At 50.5% G+C, this 16589-nt stretch overlaps 1 protein-coding gene across 1 annotated transcript in view; it reads right to left on the minus strand.

Annotated features, from left to right (window-relative positions):
- Positions 1-16589, minus strand: part of SLC4A5 (solute carrier family 4 member 5) — a 104740-nt gene that overhangs the window by 3083 nt on the left and 85068 nt on the right. The window contains exons 22-25 of the mRNA XM_087705962.1: positions 10418-10490; positions 9964-10032; positions 8550-8723; positions 6122-6283 (exon numbers count right to left, since the gene is read on the minus strand). Coding sequence (XP_087562088.1) covers positions 6122-6283; positions 8550-8723; positions 9964-10032; positions 10418-10490 — 478 coding nt within the window. The remainder of the gene's footprint in view (positions 1-6121; positions 6284-8549; positions 8724-9963; positions 10033-10417; positions 10491-16589) is intronic.

Below are 16589 nucleotides of genomic sequence, written 5' to 3' on the forward strand. Positions count from 1 at the left end.
GAAGGAAGATTTGAAGGGAAAGGAAATTAATTGCACAAAGGCTTAAATCAACCAAGGCCATGCCAAAAACCTGAAAAATCAGTAGCCCAAGACTCTCGAAGTGTGATTGAAACCTAGGGGAACAGTTCCATAACTTTGGTGCTCAGGCCAGCCTTTTGCTGCAGGCGGCGGGCAGAAGATGGCGGCGTTTCTTTCCATCCCTGGGTGCCTGCAACATCTTTCAACGGTACCCGCCCAGTCTGCTGAACCCCTGGGGACTTTCCTGGACTGCCTCCGCTTCAGAGGGGGAGAAAACAATCTGGACGCCCGTAGAGACTGGGCGAATTGGGCAGCTGACTGCAAGTGCCACCGCCATAGCCCTCCCGGACGCCTCCCCCTCCCCTCCCCCTGTGGCTCAGCCTTTGTACTATCACTGCCCTTGTTCTCTCCTGAGCTCTGTTTGTTTGGACTTCTTCCCTTGGTTGACTGGGAGAGTTTCTCCTACAGCCTGTCATCGATATTGTGGAGCTTTTGTCTATTTCCTTTGCTGGTCATCTGGCCCTTTTCCAGCTGTGCTTTTAAACATCAAGTTTTGCCTAACCATAATCCCAGGACCTCTGGACGTGCTATCTCAGCCCCAGCCGCTTTGACTATTACTAGCTGCAACTGCCCTAGGAATACCAATACCATCTTGAACAGCACTTATTTAATTCCATCTATTATAGTGCCTTGGTTTTTGGACAAACAGGGATGCCCATTGCGCATAGGAAGACCTTCTGCTCCCCTCAACCACCTTAGACTCTTGGGACCTTTTCAGCCTTACCGGAGGAGGGAAAATTTTTAGGAATGCGGTGTGAATGGTATGTCTGATTGATGACTGTACCCACTTTTTTAACTTCATCACTGTTGTATTTTTTGTGTTTTAATTGACCTATGTGGGGAATGCATGGACGAGTGGCTGTGTTTGTGTGAGAGGATGACTGATTTGAAGGGCCTGTCGGGAAACGCGAGGGCTATAGGGGTGGGTGGAGGGACTACGGACACGGGAGTGGGCCGGAGCATTACGGTCTTAACAGGGAGGGGCAGATATGGCGGGGACTTTAGGGCTGGCCATTACCGGGGAAGGAGGGCTCGCTATGTTACAGAGATCCCTCCTTCTGGTCCTACGAGTCCCACTCCAAGGCCAGATGGCGCGAGTAATCAGGACCCTGGTCTCAGGCTGCTGTCGCTAAATGCCAGGTCTGTAGTTCATAAGGCTCCCCTCGTCCGGGACCTAATTTTAGACGAGAGGGCAGACCTGGCATGTATTACTGAAACCTGGCTGGGCCCGGAGGGAGGAGTCCCCCTCATAGAGATGTGCCCAGAGGGTTTTCAGGTGCTTCATCAGCCGAGATCCCAGGGAAGGGGTGGCGGTGTGGCTATTGTTATCCGAGAGTCTCTAGTACCTCGTAGGATCCCTGCTCCGGAGCTTGTCGGGTGTGAGTCCCTGCTGGTGAAGTTGGACCTCAAGGGTCAAGTGGGCTTGCTGTTAACGTACCTGCCTCCCAACAGCATTGCAGCAGCCCTCCCCTCGCTCCTCGAGTCAGTAGCTGAGCTGGCAATTGAGTTTCCCAGGCTCATGGTTCTGGGGGATTTCAATTTGCCTTCGCTCGGTGAACACTCTGATGGAGCACAGGAGTTCATGGCTTCCATGGCAGCCATGGGCTTGACCCAAGTAATTCGGGGCCCAACTCACTTGGCGGGTCACATGCTCGACCTCGTATTCCTCTCGGAGCAGTGGAGTTGTGATCTTGGTTTGAGGGGTAGTGAGATCTTACCCCTGTCATGGTCGGACCACTACCTACTGAGGCTTGACTTTCGGAGACCAAACCCCCACTGTAGGGAGGAGGAACCGATTAGGTGGTTCCACCCCAGGCGACTTATGGACCCTTTGGGCTTTCAGACGGAGCTTGGCGTTGTTCCTGATACCCTCGCCCGCAGTCCGGCGGAGACTCTGGTTGCTGCTTGGAATTCAGCAGCGGCAGGGGCTCTTAACCGGATTGCGCCTTTACGGCTGATCCGAGGCAGTGGATCCAGGAGGGCTCCTTGGTTTACTGAGGAACTCCGGGAGATGAAGCGCCGAAAGAGACGCTTAGAGCAACTATGGAGATCCAGTAAGTCTGAGTCAGACCGAGCGCTTTTAACATCCAGCATCAGAGCTTACCTCCGGGCAATTAGGACGACTAAAAGAACACACATTGCCTCTCTGATTGCTTCCGCTGAGTCGCACCCAGCCGCCTTGTTCAGGATAACCCATTCCCTCCTAAATAGGAGAGATACGAGCGATCCTTTGCAAGGCAGAGCTGAGGATTACGTCCAATTCCTCGCGGATAAAGTTGCTCGGCTTCGGGCGGACCTGGACTCCAATTGCGCAGAGCCAGCTGAGGCACCAGGGGAGAATCTGGCAGGACATCACTGGATTGATTTTCAAGCTGTTACCCCTGAGGACGTGGACAAGGCCATGGGAGCTGTAAGTGCCTCCACATGTGTATTGGACCCGTGCCTCTCCTGGCTGGTTGCTAACAGCAGGGAGGTGACACGGGGCTGGATCCAGGCGGTTGTTACTGCCTCCCTTCGGGAGGGGTTCTTTCCCCCCGCTCTAAAGGCGGCGGTGGTGAGACCCCTTCTGAAGAAGCCATCTTTGGATCCAGCCGTTTTAAACAACTATCGTCCAGTCTCCAACCTCCCCTTTGTGGGGAAGGTTGTTGAGAAGGTGCTAGCCTTTCAGCTCCGGCGGTCCTTGGAGGAAACCAACTATCTAGATCCCTTCCAGTGGGGATTTAGGCCTGGCTACAGCACGGAAACCGCTTTGGTTGCATTGATCGATGATCTCTGGAGAGCCAGGGATGGAGGTTATGCCTCCGTCCTAGTGCTCCTTGACCTCTCAGCGGCTTTCGATACCATCGACCATGGTATCCTTCTGAAACGACTGCGGGAGGTGGGGGTGGGAGGCACTGTCCTTCGGTGGTTCTCCTCCTACCTCTCGGACAGGTCGCAGTCGGTGTTGGTCGGAGGGCAGAGATCGACCCCTAGGCCCCTGACTTATGGGGTGCCGCAGGGTTCGGTCCCGTCCCCCCTCCTGTTTAATATCTACATGAAGCCACTGGGTGAGATCATTCGACGGCACGGGATAAAATACCATCAGTATGCGGACGATACGCAGCTGTATCTGTCCGCCCCGTGCCAACTCAGTGAAGCGGTTGACGTGATGTGCCAGGGCCTCGAGGCTGTTAGGGACTGGATGGGGGTTAACAAGCTTGTTCTCAATCCAGATAAGACCGAGTGGCTGGTGTGTTTCCCTCCTACTAATTGGCCAAGTGTTCCATCTCTCAGGCTGGAGGGTCAAACAGTACGCCCCTCAGACAGGGTTCGCAATTTGGGAGTCCTCCTGGACCCACAGCTGACTTTTGAACATCACTTGTCAGCTGTGACCAGGGGGGCATTTGCCCAGGTTCGCCTGGTGCACCAGTTGCGTCCCTACCTGAACCGGAAGGCCCTCACAACAGTCACTCGCGCCCTTGTGACCTCTAGACTGGACTACTGCAACGTGCTCTACATGGGGCAGCCCTTGAAGAGCATTCGGCGACTCCAGCTTGTCCAGAATGCAGCCGCGCGAGCGATCGTGGGTGCACCTCGGTTCACCCACATAACACCTATCCTCCGTGAGCTGCACTGGCTGCCTATTGGTCTCCGGATACGCTTCAAGGCGCTAGTCGTCACTTATAAAGCCCTTCATGGTATTGGACCTGGGTACTTGAGAGACCGCCTGCTGCCAATTACCTCCACTAGACCGATTAGATCCCACAGATTAGGCCTCCTCCGAATTCCATCCGCCGGCCAGTGTCGACTGGCGACTACCCGGAGGAGAGCCTTCTCTGTGGCTGCTCCGACCCTCTGGAACGAACTCCCCGTGGAGATTCGAACCCTCACCACCCTCCAGGCCTTCCGCAAAGCCCTTAAAACCTGGCTGTTCCGGCAGGCTGGGGCTAAAGAACCGTTGCCCCCGTCTCGAATGGTATGACTGCTGTGTGTTTTTAAACCATGCATTGTTTTGTGTCGTTTTTAATTTTGTCTGTATCCCCCCTTCCCTGGTTTGAGTTGTGAGCCGCCCTGAGTCCCCTTCGGGGGAAAAGGGCAGCATATAAATAAAATCAACATTCAACATTCAACATTTTGAGTTTCCTTCCTTTCATGAACCGGCCGAGGGCACATTCACCTGAACGTTTTCGTTAGAAGCCATCCTGGAACAGCTGGAACCAGAGGCATCTGCATCTAAAGGCAATGCTGCCAAAATGACAACATGCAACGAAATAAACATCTGATGCAAATACATAAGTCGGCACATTTTTGCATGCCCGTGAGCAGAGGGTCTTTGGTTTTCAACTCTCCCATGGGTTTCCCTATGATTCGTGTGACTCATCATTGGGTAGAAGTTTTTAAGATTTCAGCCTGATTGGACCATGTACCACACAAAGGACTGATAGGAGCCTGCATGCTTGTTTGTTAGAAAACAAATTGGAATAGGTTAATTCTAGTATTGCTCTAAATCCTAGAGATGCCACGTAGAAGCAAGTTAGGATTAAGGTGGTGAATAAACATCAACTACCAACCAGCTCAGTTAGTAATAAAGAATGCGGCCTCTGGGGGCCCAATTGCAGCATATCTGCAGGACAATCTCCAAGCCAGCACACAGTTTAGCTGCACTACCATGATTCTTGTGTGGAGAACAAATTTCCCACATTTCTTTATAGTTGTGGTTAGCAGTTCATTTAGTATCTTGGTAAAACTTGAGTGTCTTACTTACTGGAAATATAATGGATACTGTTTGGGGGTTGAGGCAAGGCAGGTTCCAGTGGGACTGCTATAATAGAGGGAAACTTGGGCTGGGGAAAAAGAAAGGGAAAAAAACAGTGAGCAACTTGGTGGACAGGCAGATTCAGATGGGGGAAGATCCTGGGGTTCTGAAGCAGAGGCCATCAGCCACGGAACGATATGGGTAGGCCAGGCGGAAGATGCCTATGCAGTTGCCTAGTCCAAATACTTTCTGTGATTAATCCAAAGATTGTGTGATTTAAGCTATTTCATCCAGTATTTGAGTACCACATACTCAGTAAAAATATTTATTACAAATACAGTAATTTCTAAATAAAGTGAAAGGTAAAGTTTCCTTTGAATCAGACTGGATGGGTCCATGTTGTTTTCTTGTTAAGAATTTTGTTGTGGCTTCCTTCCAGGACTTTCCCCCCTGATTTTCTGGTGGTCTCCTGTCCAAATACTAATTAGGATTCACCCTCCCTAGTTTTTTCAAGATTAGCTGAAGATGGTTGCATGCCACCTGTTCAATATTGTGAACATTGGAGATGGGTGTGGACAAATAAGGCGGTACAGCTTTAGTTCAAACGCTTTATTAATATCACTAGCTAACCGCAACTGCTTTAAACTGGGAACAAACAGAATAGAGATTTCAGCGTCTGACAGCTCCTTAAATACCCCACTGTCAGACGGCTTAGCCAAACAGCGTCCAGGGCAGCTCCCTCCTCTGGCATGGAGCTGAATACATAACACCACTGTCTTGCACTGGCAATTCAAAGTGCAGGGTAATTGCAAAAACGAATTCTGGTGACAATTTATTTGAAACAAATGCATTACTTTATTTACTTCATTTATTCCAATAAGTGAAGTTTCAATTTTGCCAAGGCACTAACCTGCTCACTCTCTTGGAATACTGTGAGGCACACTAAGCCCCTTCTTTAGGACAGGGGTCTCCAACTTTTTGGCTTTGCGGACTGGTGGGGTGTGGGAGAGGAAATGGTTTTCTGTGAGTGGCAGGTGCATGTGCTCACAGCTCCATTTGCACAAGTGGAGCACAAGTGGAGCTTCACACACACTTGTGAGTGCCTGCCACTTGCGCAATCCCTTGCCTGCTGTTTGCACAACACATGGCCCAGGGGTTGGGGACCCCTGCTTTAAGGCACGAATGTTCTGTCCATCTGACACACTTCACTTGCTAGGCAGATGGCCAGGCCCTACGAATCAATTTGTCTATTGTGAGTAGTACATTGTTGTATAAAATCACCCTCCCTTCCCTGGGTTTCTAACACACCTCCTCAGGGTGCCCCTCCTCGGTTCTTCGGCCTTTCTTTTTCTTTTCTTTCTTCTTGTCATCCACCTTCTCTTTTTCAGGAATGATGTTATCAATCCAAGCCAGATCATGCTGGGAAAAGACAAAGTCCAACATCTTCCGGACTAAAATTAAGGCTAAAATCTGAAAGGTGAGAAACAAAATAAAAATAAGTATCTAAGGTCACAATTGGCTAGGCTGTAGCCATCACCCCCAAGCTGCTGCAAAGAGCAGGTGCCGGAAAGGAAGGGATTGTGTGGTGCACAGGAGAAACTGTACTCAAAACAAGACAGGAGTTGGCCTGGGAGCAAGAGAGGAAGCTTCCTCCTCATTGGTCATGCTGAGAGATCCCTGGCCTCTCCTGCAACCACCAACATGGACTATGGTGACATCTCCATATCCAGCCCAAAGGATTGCTTGCTGGGGAAAGGATATGGGCGCTTTAGTCTTTCATTCTTAACAGGTTTAGAAGAAGAGGACATTAGTCTATGGGAGGCAGCTCCAAAGGAGGCCTGACAGGCCTTTCCCGGCTAAGAGATTCTATTAAAAGGCACGGACTTTTCATGAAACAAATGGAGACCCCTTAAAACCAGAGCCTCCTGCAGTCTTGCAACAAGTCCTGCTTGTTAGAATAGCTGCACAAGGTTGCCACGAAGTCAGCAGCCTCTACAACAGTGGTCCCCAACCTTTCTGGCTTGGTGGGCTGGAAGGAAAGGGGGAGAGGGAAGAGAGGAAATGGTCCAGCACACGCTCTCATCCGCAGCTCCAGTTGCGCAAGCAGTGGGCATTCACCCACATGCATGAAACTCCATTTGTGCAAGCAGTGGGCGTGCCACCCACTCGCGCAAATGGAGCTGCGTGTGCACTCGCCTGCCACTTGTGCCGCCAATTGGTTCCAAATGGGCCGTGACCAGGACCGGGCTACAACTCAGAGATGGGGACCCCTGTTCTGCAAGAAAGCTGAGCTTTGCATTGCATCCCCTCAGCCAGGCGCCTCTGCAAAAAACAGACAGGTAAGTTGGGTGCTGCTGGGCCTGGAGCTGGATGAGGAGCAGGCCATGGCCTGCAAGTCCCTTAGGGTGGCTGGATGGGAAGTAGGTCTCAGCTTGCAGGCTACACCTGCCCTCCATGCACTGGTCACTTCTTTTGGCCAGGTTTAGGCTCTCTTGCCTGGCTGAGTGGCCAGCTTTGGAGCAGGCCGAGGCTGGGAGAACCTGGAGGGATGGGGGGAGATGGAGGGGGAGGGTAAATGTTGCTGTCTCCCTGCAGTTGGTTATGAAGCTGAAGAAGGTTAGGACCATTTAGGCCATTTAGAAAGTTAGGGAGACATGATAGCAGTCTTCCAATATCTCAGGGGTTGCCCCAAAGAAGAGGGAGTCAAACTATTCTCCAAGGCACCTGAGGGTAGAACAAGAAGCAATGGGTGGAAACTAATCAAGGAGAGAAGCGACCTAGAACTAAGGAGGAATTTCCTGACAGTGAGAACAATTAATCGGGGGAACAGCTTGCCTCCAGAAGTTGTGAATGCACCAACACTGAAAGCCTTTAAGAAGGTGTTGGATAGCCATTTGTCTGGAATGGTATAGGGTTTCCTGCCTAGGCAGGGGGTTGGACTAGAAGACCTCCAAGGTCCCTTCCAACTCTGCTATTGTATTGTATTGTATTTCAGCAGCTGTAACCTTGAAAGTGGGTCATAAGTACCCTTTAGAGGATCTGTTGAAACTTCATGTTTATAACCCATATTTTGTAAGCCTTACATTATGGATCCATAATGTGTCAGGAATTTCTAAAACGGGCTTTAGGAGCCACACAGTCCACTGTCAACTCTAAGGGTTGTCCTTCTCTCTGCAAAGTAGCTCTTGTTTTGTTTCGCTCTACTGGATTTGATGGAAGGTGGGAGACCTGCATTTCCCCAAGGAAAACTCGAGGAGAAGGCCTGCTTCTCCTATCCGCTGGTGGAGCACTACCCTCTACCACAGAGATCGGGCCAGAAAGTGGAAGCCCCATAATCACTTAAGAGTCATCATGGCCCTGGATGAGTGGAGAGAAGCAAGTTCTGGTGGTCCTTTAGGTCAACCGGGGGCCGACGCCGGAAGAATCCCTGCTTCTCAATCCAAAAGCCAGAGATGAAGGCGCCTTAGAGACCATGTGGGGCCATGTTGAAAATGGTGAACTTTGAGCCCTCCCTCAATCACAGACTTCATAAATTTGGCTTCCTCTTTCTCAGCCTTCCTAGACTAGGAAGTAGCACCAACCTGCCTTGGGTTAGCTGGTATCCATAACCTTCAATCCTGCTTCAGGCTGCTGCTGATTGATTTAAGAATGGATGTCCACCAAAAGAACACATTGTTCGGACCAAGATTTATACGTGGCCCCAGAGCAAGTTTTGACACGATACGGAGGTGCCTACCATCACAGGGAAGATAATGGCTGCCACTGTGGATTTCAGGATCCAGAGGATGGCCAAGCAGATAATCTGAGTGGTAGTGAACAAATGGATTTTTCGAAGGGGCACATGACGTAGGTAGGCATAATCTGGTTGGTGTTTGGCCGGCATCAAGAAGAGTTTGCAGCGCTCCCAAAACTATTAAAAACCAATGAAACATTAATACTGGTTGCAGGGAAAAAGCACTGGAAAGAGGTAGAAGCAGATGTTATTGCCAGCTGTATCTAAGAAAGTGTATTAAAACAGGATTTTTACCAAGAATATCCCGGCTTAAAAAGTGCAACTGAAGTGTCAACCCACACAACACATATACAAAAAACACAGGCAGAGCTTTGATTGTGCTCTCCATTGTGGTTGCCATCCTGATCTTTTGCTCATGTCCCTGATCGCTATAATTCTTTCCTTGAGCAGATGATAATGCTAGAGAACCAACTTTTATAAGGAACTTAGCAGTCTCTGCTTTCTTACCCTGTTGTGTGGAGTTGAGGACGTGTACTGCAATGTCATTCCAGACATTGGGGCTTATTAGCTGGGAGGTATGGGGAGGAGCCCTCTCATGCACGCACAACGCATACCGACTCTACATTCTGCCCATGTCTCATCTGAATGGCCAACAAAGCTCCCTTCTCCATTCACTCTGTAGGACTGTAGGACTTGCAACCAGCAGTGACCCTAAATGAGGGAAAAGTCTGCATGGTGCATCTAATACCTACCATGACCAGTGTCTGGGTTTGTCTTGTGCCCTTGTTATTTCCAGCCCTGAACTTTTAGTTATACATCTTTGCACCTGGCTGCCCAAGTCAGGCTGTCAAATTGCCTTCCCAGTGTTGGAGGCTGTTGAGGCTTCAGTTCAACTCTGACAAAGTTGAGTGGCTCTGGGTTGGAGGGTCTCCAAGGTCTGGAGCCCTCCCATCCTGAACTCTGGATTGGGCAACCCTGCTCTGACAGAGAGAGAGAGAGAGAGTCGGTAGACAAAGTGGGGCTCCTCCTGGATTCATGGCTCCCGACTGAAGAGTAGGGATGGCAGCCATGGCCGGGAGAGGCTGTGGCACCTGTTCCTGGATCAGGAGGATCTGCTAATGGTTACTCCTTGTGGAGGGCGTAGCCAATGGCCTGGAAGGGCTGAAGAAAAGCGGCTACCAAGGCCAGGGTTAGATAAGCAGATTTTGACTCCTTCAAGTCAAAATATTGGTTGGTTTCTTGAAAGGGGCCTTGTGGCTCCTAAGGGTCCTTTCCGATTTTTTCTCACCTTCTTCCACCAGGCCTAATTAAAAAACAGGAAGAAGCCCAACCTGGCAAGGTGGCTCCTTGCATGGAAATGCAGTGGTGACCGATGGCACAAACGCAAAGCTCCCAGCTGAAGCCCCCGTGTCCATACCTGAATGCCATTGAGTGAGGCCACTCCCATGTAGAGGAAGATCCCGTACAGGACTGGCATGGGGATATACTGCAGCAGAGAAAGCAAGCAGCCAGGTAAAGGACACAGACACAAAGGTCAAAGGTGCTTTTCAGAAATCAACTACTTAAAACTGCAATCTGATACAAGTAGTCCTCACTAATTTTGTGACTGTTGGAAGACACGTTTGCTTAATGATCAAAGGAGAAGTGAGGTCATAAATCCATTGTGGTCACAAGATTTCCAATTAGCAACCATGGCACTAAATGATCAAGTTGCCAATCCCAGTTGTGGTCACTAACTAAGGACTATCTGTACTGCACAGAATGAACTTTATTTTAAATAAATAGCTATTAATGTTGCCCGTCATTTCAGATGGTGGTTTAAAATTTCTGGGCCATTTCTAAATCCACATCATGAGGCTCAGATACTTTACCTTGAGAATAGGTGCCAGAAAGACCGAAATCCCAGTCAGAAGGAAGACAAGAATCCCCGTGACTCTCTGCTCCCTGTTAAAGATCAGAATAAAGAACTGGATTTCTGCCCTTGAGTGCCATGTTTACATATTTTATTAGATTCCCAGGTTTAACGACACCTTCCTGCATGCCTGATGTTGAAATACCACCCATCCCAATATTCCACAGCGTTTGTTCCAGATGAGCTGCAGAGTTCAGCCACAAAGAGCAGAAAACAAAGCTGCAGCGATACCTATTTTCACCCAATCCTTATGCTGCCCTGCCTGGGACCATCCATCTCCCTGCCTGGAGTCTCCAAACTGAAGTCGAAGAGACAAGGAGGCTGCCATCAATGCCTCTTTTTTTGGTGGGGGGGAAGCCCCCTACAGAGTGAAGGCAGTGAAGGAAAGCATGGCAGGGCTTGGCCTGGTGGTCTTCCTACCCCAGGGGCTGCTGCCTGTTAGCAGCCCTGAGAGAGATGGCTGTTATTGTGTCTGCTATTATCTGTGATTAGTTTTAATTTTATGTTAGCTGTTCCAAGTTGTTGTGAGACGAATAGTTATATAAATGGATTTAAATAAATAGCTAGTTCACCTTTTATAACTTTTAATAACTCAGCTGCAAATGGACCTAATACCTCTGCCTCCTAGTTTCCTCACATAAATGACTGAAAGTGTGCATTTAGTGTTTCCAGTAGTTTATATCACAAATCCAATGCACACATAAAATAAAAATGCCATTAGAAATTTTAAAAATGTATTTACAGAACATTCAGATTCCCTGTTTCAACAATTGTTCCCAAATTTCATAGCTTTCCTAATACTGGGGTGGGGCAGAGGTGGGTTGCTACCGGTTCGCACCAGTTTGGGCGAACCAGTAGTGGAAATTAGGACTGGGTTGCTGAACCAGTAGGGACGGCAGGCTGGCCCAGCCCCTGAACTGGTTCCCTGCCCCCCCCCCATGCCGTTGCCTGCATGTGTTTTAGGCATTTTATAATGTTCTGTGCATGTTCAGAACAATTTATAGGCAACTGAGCATGCACAAGCAACAGGCGGCGAGCGTGAGCGCGAAGCAAACCAGCAGTAACGCCAGCAGCAAACCACTCCTGGGATGGGGAACACTATTCCAGAGAAAGGGGTCTTCGGTGCTCTCTGAGGTTGGTTGTTTTCTTGCAGATGTTTCATTGCCCAAACTAGGTAACATCATCAGTGTTAGTAGGGAGTGGGGTTTGCTCTCAAGGGTGTGTCCTAGTGGTTGCCCTATCAGTGTTGATGGAGGGGGGGGGTGTCTTAGGGGTTCTTTGGTTAGGCTATTTTTACTTTTGGCTTGTTTGGCAGTTCCTTGACTGGGGCATTGTTTACTTGATGGTTGATCTGATGTTACTCTTGGCCATCCACTGTCCACTGCAGAACACAGGATTCTAGAGAAAGGACTCAACTGCAGCACAGGTGATGCCAACAATCACCTGGAATTGTTTGCAGTCCTAAAAGGAGCATTCAAAGCTATTGGAATTCCCACAGAGGTCCAAGAAAACATCAGATAAATGGAGGCAACATCTAGAAGCCAAAGTACTTCCACAAATACAACACAAATTGTATGTGCGCATGTGCGAGTTTGGAATGGCCGCTCTGCTTTTTCGTTCCGTTTCAATTCTGACGAAAAAGCGCTGGGAAATCCTTCAAACTGACTGCATAATCCTTCGGAAGTTCCCTGGGGATGACTGAGATCTGGGGGACTCGAAGAGACCAGGCACCTGGGGAGGTCGTCACTCCCAGACGATTCCGGATCATGCAACGCTCAGCAGCTGTTGAACGACCTATGCTGCTTCATGGCGGCGGCACGCTAGCGGCGTTTTTTATTGATTCTTGCCGCCTGCGATATCTCCTGACTTTGCCCGCCCGACCTGGTGAGCCTTTGGAGACTTTTTCGGACTACCATCACCCCGGAGGGGGGTGAACAACCTGTACGTCTGTCGAGGCTGGGCGAATTGGGTGGCTGGCTGTATTTGCCGCCACCATGGCCCTTCCGGACGTCCCCTCCCTCCCTCCTCCTTCTTTGCCTCGGCCCTTTCATCAGCGCTGCCTCCTCCTTTCTCCGTTTTTTGCGTGACTGGACTTTTCTTCTTGGTGAGTTCCTTCCTCAGCCCACCATCGCTGCTGTGGAGCCCTCTCCCGCTCCCCCTGCCTGGCATCTCTTCTATCTGGGCTTTCGAATATCTAGCCTTCTTCAACCATAACTCTAGGGCCCCTGGACTTGCTGTTTCAGCCCCGGTCGCTTTGATCATCGCCACCCGCCACTGTCCCTTGAATACCAGCTCGGACAGCACTTGTTTAATCCATCTTATTACAGTGCCTCGGACTTTGGATGAGTGGGGGCACTCACAGTGAGTAGGGAGGCCCTCTACCACCCCTAAACTGCTCCGGACTTCTGGACCTTTCCAGGCCTACAGGAGAGGGGGAAGACGAGACACCCTCCTGTATGCCATCTGTGGACTATTGCTGGTTTTCAACCATTTAACCATTTCAAACTCTAAGAACTATTTGCACAACAACTAAGACCTGCGCGGACTTCTCTTGTATGTGGAATGCGTGCCGTATGTATGTTAACGAATGATCCCACTTTTTAAACTGTTTTTTAACTTTATGCTCTGTTTATTGTAATTTATTTTAGGGTTTAGTGGGGCATGCAGGTTGGGAATGACTGTTTAGTGTATATGAGGGGACCGAGAGTGCAGCCCCCTCCACTGAGTGCAGAAGCAGAAGTGGATGGGGGCCCGGACCCACCTCTCGGCCCGGAGTGCATGGGGTAAATGGCCTGCCGAGGAGAACGAGGGCCATGGGAGGGGAGGAGGGGTCTACAGAAACAGGGACAGGCCAGAGCATCCCGTTACGTTTGGGAGAGGCAGGTACGATGGGAGTTTCAGGGCTGGCCATTACCGGGGAAGGAGGGCTCGCTGTAACATAGCGTTCCGGCCCTGAAAACTCAACCCAAGGACCAGGTGGCAAGAGATGTCAGGGCCCTGGTCTCAGGTTGCTGCTGCTAAATGCCAGATCTGTGATTCAGAAAGCTCCCCTCATCCGGGACTTAATACTAGATGAGGGGGCAGATCTGGCATGTATTACTGAAACCCGGCTGGGCCATGAGGGAGGAGTCCCCCTCTAAGAAATGTGCCAGGAAGGGTTTCAGGTGCTGCACCAACCACGACACCAGTAAAGGGGTGGGGGAGTGGCAGTTGTCATCCGGAAATCATTAGCGCCTCGTGGAATCCCTGCTCCGGAGACTATCGGGTATGAGTCCCTTCTGGTGAAGCTGGACCTTGGGGGTCAAGTGGCTTTGTTGTTAACGTACCTACCTCCCAGCTGCGTTACAACAGCCCTGCCTTCGCTCCTTGAGTCAGTAGCCGGACTGGCGGTTGAGTTCCCCAGACTTATTGTACCGGGGGACTTTAACATGCCATCTCTCGGCGAACGCTCTGATGGGGCGCAGGAGTTCATGGCTTCCATGACAGCCATGGACTTGACCCAGGTAATTCAGGGTCTGACTCATACAGCGGGACACACTCTTGACCTTGTATTTCTCTCGGGGCAGTGGAGATGTGATCTGGAACTGAAGGGCATAGAGACCTTGCCCTTGTCATGGTCAGATCACTTCCTACTGAGGCTTGATTTTCAGAAACTACTCCCCCACTGCAGGGAGGTGGAACCGATTAAATGGTTCTGCCCTAGGCGCCTGATGGATCCCTTGAGATTTCAGACGGAGCTTGGGGAGATACCCGACTCCCTTGCTCACAATCCGACAGAGTCCTTGGTTGCTGCTTGGAACAGAGCAGTGATGGCGGCTCTGGATCGGATTGCGCCTTTGCGGCCTCTCCGCAGGCCCCTTGGTTTACCGAGGAACTCCGGGAGATGAAGCGCCAAAAGAGATGCCTAGAGCGATGCTGGAGGGCCAGTAAATCTGAATCTGACCGAACACAATTAAGAGCCTTTATTAGGACTTATCTAGTGGTGATTCGGACGGCAAAATGTACGCATTTCTCCGCTCTCATTGCGTCCTGAGAATCCCGCCTGGCCGCCCTGTTTAGGATAACCCGCTCCCTCCTGAAAGGGAGGGATGCGGGTGAACCCTTGCAGGGAAGAGCCGAGGAATTTGTTCAGTTTCTGTCGGACAAAGTCGCTCAGATTCGGACGGACCTGGACTCCACTTGGACAGTACCTGCAGAGATGCCGAGAGTGGGCCTTGATCGGATTTATTTCCAGCCTGTCACTCCTGAGGAAGTGGACAAGGCCATGGGAGCTGTGAGTGGCTCCACCTGTTTATTGGACCCGTGTCCCTCCTGGCTGGTTTCGACCAGCAGGGAGGTTACACGAGGCTGGCTCCAGAGGATTGTTAATACCTCTCTACAGGAGGGATCTTTCCCGCTGCCCTTAAAGGACGCGGTGGTAAGACCCCTCCTTAAGAAGCCTTCTCTGGATCCAGCTATCCTTAAAAATTACCGTCCAGTCTCCAATCTCCCTTTTGTAGGGAAGGTTGTCGAGAAGGTGGTAGCCTTTCAGCTCCGACAGACCTTGGATGAAGCAGATTATCTAGATCCCTTTCAGTCGGGTTTCAGGCCTGGTTACTCCACTGAAACTGCTTTGGTCACGCTGACCGATGATCTCTGGCGGGCCAGGGATAGAGGACATTTCTCTATCCTGGTGCTTCTTGACCTCTCGGCGGCCTTCGATAACATTGACCATGGTATCCTTCTGCAACGACTGGGAGAGGTGGGAGTGGGAGGCACCGTTTTACAGTGGTTCTCCTCTTACCTCTCGGATAGGTCGCAGTCGGTGTTGGTTGGAGGACAGAGGTCGACCCCTCGGCCCCTAAAGTATGGGGTGCCTCAGGGCTCGGTCCTGTCCCCCCTCCTTTTTAACATCTACATGAAGCCGCTGGGTGAGATCATTCGTCGGCATGGGATCAAATACCACCAATATGCGGATGATACCCAGTTGTATCTGTCCGCCCCGTGCCAACTCAGCGAAGCGGTAGAAGTGATGTGCCAGTGCCTGGAGGCTGTTAGGGTCTGAATGGGAGTAAACAAGCTGGCACTCAATCCAGACAAGACTGAGTGGCTATTGATGTTGCCCCCTAAGAATGGTCCAGATATTCCATCTCTCAGCCTGGGGGGCGAAACTCTTCACCCCTCAGAGAGGGTCTGCAATTTGGGTGTCCTCCTGGATTCTCAGCTGACATTAGAATACCACCTGTCGGCTGTGACCAGGGGGGCTTTTGCCCAGGTTCGCCTGGTGCACCAGTTGCGGCCCTACCTGGACTGGGAGGCACTTCAAATGGTCACTCATGCTCTTGTCACCTCTAGGCTTGATTACTGTAATGCGCTTTACTTGGGGCTGCCCCTGAAGAGTGTTTGGAGACTACAATTAGTCCAAATGTGGCCGCGTGAGCGATATCGGGTGTACCTAGGTACATCCATGTTACACCTATCCTCCGCGAGCTGCACTGGCTTCCCATCGGTCTCCGAACGCGCTTCAAGGTGCTGGTCATTACCTTTAAAGCCCTACATGGCTTGGGACTTGGATATCTGCGGGACCGCCTCCTGCCACATACCTCGCAATGACCCATAAGATCTCACAGGCTGGGCCTCCTTCGGGTACCGTTGACCGGGCAATGCCGGTCGGCGACTACTCGGGGGAGGTCTTTCTCTGTACCTGCCCCAGCCCTGTGGAATGATCTACCCGCAGAGATCCGGACCCTTCCCACTCTCTCGGCCTTCTGAAAAGCCATTAAAACCTGGCTGTTCCGGCAGGCCTGGGGCTGTTGACCCCAAAATACGATCCAGCCCCATTTAGAATGGAGTGCATGGTGTGTTGTTTTTAAATCTATCTTCTCTTTTTCTGTATTTTATTTTTTTGATTTATTTCTGTACTGTTAGCCGCCTGGAGTCCTACGGGATTGGGCGGCATATAAATGTTATTAAACTTGCAAACTTGCAAAATATGGAACAGGTATGTAGATGACACCTTCACCATATTAAAAAAGAACGAATTAGAAAACACCCACAGAACCATCAACAACATTTTTAAAGGAATCCAGTTTACTATAAAGGAAGAAAACAACAACTCGCTATCCTTCCTGCACATCCTGATCAGCAGGGAC

Source organism: Thamnophis sirtalis, unplaced genomic scaffold, assembly GCF_051295495.1.
Source record: "Thamnophis sirtalis isolate CommonGarterSnake01/CBP01778 unplaced genomic scaffold, rThaSir2_p1.2 scaffold_2, whole genome shotgun sequence".
NCBI classification, from domain to species: Eukaryota; Metazoa; Chordata; class Lepidosauria; order Squamata; family Natricidae; genus Thamnophis; species Thamnophis sirtalis.